Consider the following 6010-nt stretch of genomic DNA (forward strand, 5'->3'; position numbering starts at 1 on the left):
ATGTTATTCAGATTTAACTAAAAGAAAAGAAGAAAAACAAATCTTATTATATAAATGAGATACACACCCACTTTTATTTTTTATTACTCAAATATATTTTCTTTTCGCAACTTATCTTTGTCTTGTTAAAATCTTTCAATAACATGTTTCAATCTTCTTTTAAGGCAATTATATTTAAGATATGATTGAATATTAAATGTGACCATCTATTGATTAGGATACACTAGTCCACTTCTTGTCACAATTAAAATATCCAAACACACACACACACACACAATCATATGAGCCACTGAATCAAATGATATGCTGTTTAACATGCAGCATCACGCGAGGCCATAAAATAAAAAAACAAAAGGGGCAAGAACAGGGGAGTTACATTCACATTGTTAAAGGATATACAAGTATGTGAGCCCTCCAACTACGTTTCCCCTGTTAAACATATTTGTCAGATAAAATAAGAGTATAAAAATAAAATGTTTTCATTGAAAGGCCCCAGAAAGCAATAAATCAATTCTAGGGAGAGAGGGGGGAAATGTAAAACTTCAGCAATTCCTGGAGGCAGTGTGGAGGTCAACTCATCAACTTCAGAGCAAATTTGAAGAGACACACAAAACCTGTGTCCAGTAAATCACGCTTTAATTTCAGAAGATCCAAGTTCAAGGTATGGTTACTGTACTTCTTGAGTGGATTTTTCCCATGGAAGGATCCCAGATTGATGGTCAGCAAAATGAGAGAGAACAAAGTCCTTCAGACCAGTGTCCCAGACCTCACAAAACCTGAATCTCCAATTAGGTGGTTCTACGGCCTGTGTTCCTAGTCCAGGTGCTCTGTCCTTGGACCTCTTGTTCTTGTCCTCGTGCCAATCCACCACATACGTCGCCACTCTCCTCAAAAACTTATCTTTGAATCTCTCCCAAACTTGATACTTGTAATGGTTTATTACTCCCTCTCCTTCCTTCACCTGCACCGACCATATTCCTTCCTGCAGCTGAAAATGGTGAACCACGTTCAATAGACTCGTGTCCAGCATTTCTGGTTTAACAATGGATTTGTGCCTCTCTGAGTTCTTCATTCGACACGTGTATTCTGTAGTCACTCCTCGTTTAGGAAGCGATGTTAATTCAGAAGGTCCGAAGTTATGACATGCTGTTCTTATCTCTGCGAGTTCCGACGACGACGAGAAGTTGGAGATCAGTGATTTGAGTGCGTTCTGGTGGCCTCTGTTTTTGAGGAAGAAGAACTCGTCAACGTCGAAGAAGCCGACCCAGTTGCATTCTTGCTTTGATCTTAACGCGCAGTGGGAAAAGCCGGCTTCTTGGGTCTTAATCCATGGCCAGATCATCCTGCTAACGTTATAGCCTTCGAGGTTGAGATCGTCGATTACGTTTTCGATGTCGTCGTCGCTGTTATTGTCGTAGATGAACCATCGTTCTACTCCCAGCCATGAATGATACATGATCCACTCCTTCAGAGCAGAGGCTTGGTTCCACACCATAGTACAGACACACAGCTCGTGCTTCTTCTTCTTCGTCATCGTTGTCGTCTTCATCACTCTGTTCTCAATTGTGGCCACTGATGGCATGAGATTATTGATCGGACGTCTTCGGTTTTGAAGAGAGCGGCTCACGGTGACCCGAAAGCCCTGAGCTTTATTCGCGTTGTACGCGATGCTCCGTGGTAACGAACACCGGATCACTTCTTGTGCGGCGGAGATCGCCTTCGTTTTGAAGATGAATCCGCCGGGTTTGTCCAGATTCTTGAACCCGAAATGGCATCGGAATTGGGTCGGGTCGGATATCTGGTGGGGTCGGAGATTGAGTCCCTTAACGAAAACAACGACGGTGTCTCCATCTAAATACGCCTCGTAAGCTAAATTATTCCAAGAATGAGTCGTCAGTTTCGTCGGCAACTCCCAACTTCGGTGCTTATCACCAAACTCGACGCCGCGCCGTCGCAAACAAACGGCGGCGGCCGAATAGTTGGTCGGAGGAATCGGGCACCGGACGATAAACTTTAACTCGGTGTACCGCTCCGTCGAAATTACTGGTTGAGAAAGAACACCCAGAACAGGGTTGTTATCTTGCTCGGAAAGATTCCCGAGCTTGTGGTAAACACACTCGAGTTCGCTGCTCCGGGGAATTTCGCCGCCGGTAACGACGAGAAGTAGGTGATCGGGGAAGAGTATGCGGTGTTGGAGCGTGAAGGGAAGGCGGAGAAAAGTTTGGTTGAAAGTCAAAGAATGAACAATGGAGTGACTTGCGGAGTTATAAAGAAGGGAGAAGGAGGAAGAAGAGAGGGAGGGACGAAAGCGAAAGGAGAAGCGATGATCGGAGGATATGGAGAAGAAGAAGAGGAAGAAGAAGAAGAAGAAGCAGAAGAAAAGTGATCTTGTAGATAAAATATAAAAATTACTCCACAATGACCTCACCATACGCTTCCTCTTCCGGCGTGCCTCCAACGCCTCCATTTTTTCTTTACCGAGTTTTCTGCAAGTTGTAGAAGAAGAGAAGAAGGTGATGGGGTTGGGGGAAAACTCAAAAAAAGCATTAAATAAGGAAATTAAAAGGTGAAGTGAAGAAGGAAGAAGGAAATAGAGATTCTGTGGAATGAGTGGAAGTGAAAGGGATTATGGTTGAGCCGTCAAAAGTGACATAAATTGGCATACGGAATCCCATCGACGGGCTCATTCTTCATTTCTTTTCGTCGTCGTATACACGCGACACTTTCTTCTCCTTCTATTTTGCACTATTTAGTGTTTACTGCAAACAGATAATTAAACGAAAAAAACAAAAACAAAACAACAACAACAAAACCATAATATATTATGCAGAAAAAGGAAAGGAAGCACAATCATGCAAAGATTTTGTGTGTGATGGATGATAAATCGTGGAGGACTTCCTGGTTTTTCCCATTCTAGTGTGGAATGAAATTGTAAACATATTAAATAAATTAAATCTATAAAACTTTTTTAAATTTTAATGCAATAGCATATAATTTCTTCACTTTTAAAAGTTTAAAATTAATCTTTTTAATATTTTTTTAACCATATGCTGGTATTTTTTAATTATCTTATTAATAAAAGTTATCATATCATATTAAAAAAAATACATATAGAAGTCTTATATGTCATCTAATGAAAGTTAATAATAATTTTATAAAAATTTTATCCACATGTAGAAAAAAAAAAGATAAAAAATTGAGGTATTAATTTTAAACTTTTAAAGATGAATGGTGTCTTGTGTAACTGTTTTAAAATTTAGAAATATTTTGTATATGTTAGCATCTTAAATATGAAATTGTTTTTGGAATAACTTGTGTGAATAGAATGATAATAATTAATCCTATCAACAAGAATTATTTCAAAAAATTATTTTACTTGTACACGATGTGGATTGTGGATGACATTTGAGAAGCATTTGAATTGATAATTTGTTGACAGTATTTTATAAAGCTAGAAAAGGGGGGGGGTTTCTTTCTTAATAGTATGAAATACGATGAGTCATTTTTCACAACCTGTAAATTTTGACACCAATTTTTTTTTGGGCTGAATTTATGACACCGCACCATTATGTATGAGTAAACAATTAGATTTGAGAGTAAATTAATAATTTTAATTTTTTTAAACATAAATATCAATTAATAAAAAACATTTTAGATTTTTTAATTAAAGATTAAATTAAATAATAAGTTCTGAAAATAACTTATATTACAATCTTTTTTTTAATCAAATTAGCAAACCAATCTATCTATCATCTGATCATTAGGGAATTGATCTGTATCGCTTTCGACAGCAATTGTGTATCTTATGGATCACTTTTAAGAGAACTACTTTCTTTTTCTTTTATTAAAAATGACGACAGATAACAAAATGTCATGAATTTTTGTCGTAACTTTTTATTTGATTGTTTTCCTGCTGAAATTATTTTTTCCCAAAGGATATGACATGAAACAGAATATACTCTCTTCATATAAAGATATAAAGTATTTTTTTAAGGATTGAATATTAAAAAATATAAAATATTTATAATCTTTTAAGACATATTTATTATTTTTTTTAAAGTGCTCTTATTGAATGAATTATTTATATATGTTTTAAGATGTTTATAAAAATAAATATAAAAAAATAGAGTTAGTTTAAAAATAAATAACTATTTTATTAAAGGTGAGATTCAGTTAAAAATACTTTATAGAAAGTAATACATACAAGTAAGTGTGTATTGACTAACAATTACATGATTTGTTGTGTAGTATAGTATCCACTCTACACTCCTCCATCTCTCAAATCATTTAGCTAAACAATTATGCAATACTACAAATGCCGTTTGGGCATAATATTGATATTGATAAGTATGCTTTAACAGCTCCCACTACTATTATTGTGATTTATGGCTAATAACTAGCGTGTAAGATGCAAACTTTACATATAAAAAATGAACACTATATATAATTTTTAAACAATATATATACATATATATACATATATGTATATATATATATATATATATATATGTATGTATGTATGTATGCTAATAAGAGTTCGGTTCTGGACATGGAAGGGATCATGATAACTTGAGCATAAAATCTCCAGTTCTCCATCCAATTGAGTTAGACAATACTTGAAAATTTATATGAAAATATTTTTTAGAATTTTTAAATTAAATTATATGTAATTATACAAAATGATGTAAACTACCCAGACAAAGAATAACATGTTGCTAATAAAACCAAGTTCACAACATAATATAAATTACGCAAAAACGGATAAACCCTCGCAAAAAATTTATAATTAATTTGAGAGTCCGAGCACCATATGACGCAAGCAAATCCAAATTCTTCCTCCCCAATCATTCAAGTCTGACTTGGGGCATCGTATATGGCCTGTTTGGCTTGTTCAAACTTGGCTTCAAAACTTTGAAGAAACAATTTTTTTTAATGACTTTTTTTAATAATTTTTTTAATGACTTTATCCAATGGTTTTGTACCGACTTTGATATATATATATATATATATATAAAGTGTGAGACATATATGTAATTGACACATCTATTGAATTTCAATATCACGAAATAATTTATATTACTTATAAAATTTTCACTTGGTTTCATAATTAAAAAAAAGAAAATATATTTATATACCTATACATAATAAAAAAATGTTAATAAAATTTATTGTTCATAAATCATGTGAGTTATTTTTTGTACTCTATATAAAATAATAGATTTCACGCTCATTCAAATATTCAATCTCAAAGTTTGCAATAATATCCAACTGTGTTTTGTGACTCTTTCCCCTGGGCTGAGGCAAAAGAATTTGTATTCTAATATTTTTAATAAGTAATTGTCCTTTAAAAAAAGTCAATCATAAAATTCAATGACATGTTAACTTAGGAAAACACAGAACTATTGGCCCCAAAAGGTCAATAGTGATGATGGCATCGGTCAAATACTTCAGGAGAGAAGGATGAACGGGTGAAATTATAAGAAATTTGATATCTTTCAAGTACTATTTTAGTATTTAGAGTTTTTTTTAATGAATAAGTAATATTTGAATTTGAACTTCGTAAATAAAAAACAATGTTAGAAGAGCTTTTCTATGGACAGAATCCACCCCATCTCAAATTCAAATTAAAGAAGTGAATAAATACGTATATTGGCTTGCACACTAATCTTTACATGATAATTTGGAGATCAGGATTTTTAATTTTTTGCCTAATAGGTGCAGGAATTTTTTATACTCTAATATGACTTGATTTATCATTTTTTTGTATGGATATTTTTGTGGCCTTTTATTCAAAAAACTTCAAATTGGTTAATGATTCGAAAAAGTGATACAATGAATGTAACTATCCATTACACAGGTTTCACGTATGATTACAATCTCCCCCCCCCCCTTATATATCTTTTTAAATATATTCTTTATATTGATTTTTCTCGTGAATGTATAGATATAGAGAATTCAACAAAATTAAAAAGCTTGTGTATAAAAGCTTAAGAAATTGTTAGTTTGTTAC

General features: G+C 33.5%; 1 protein-coding gene across 1 annotated transcript; it reads right to left on the bottom strand.

Moving 5' to 3' along the window:
• Nucleotides 1-232: 232 nt before the first annotated feature.
• Nucleotides 233-2637, bottom strand: LOC129311643 (glycosyltransferase family 92 protein RCOM_0530710-like). Its single transcript, XM_054954031.1, has one exon. It carries the CDS (start codon nucleotides 2465-2467, stop codon nucleotides 668-670), a length of 1800 nt encoding a protein of 599 aa, XP_054810006.1. The 5' UTR covers nucleotides 2468-2637; the 3' UTR covers nucleotides 233-667.
• Between the last annotated feature and the right edge of the window lie 3373 nt (nucleotides 2638-6010).

The sequence above is a fragment of the Prosopis cineraria genome, unplaced genomic scaffold (assembly GCF_029017545.1).
Source record: "Prosopis cineraria cultivar Desert tree isolate PC_DT_omini unplaced genomic scaffold, ASM2901754v1 PC5, whole genome shotgun sequence".
NCBI lineage: Eukaryota > Viridiplantae > Streptophyta > Magnoliopsida > Fabales > Fabaceae > Prosopis > Prosopis cineraria.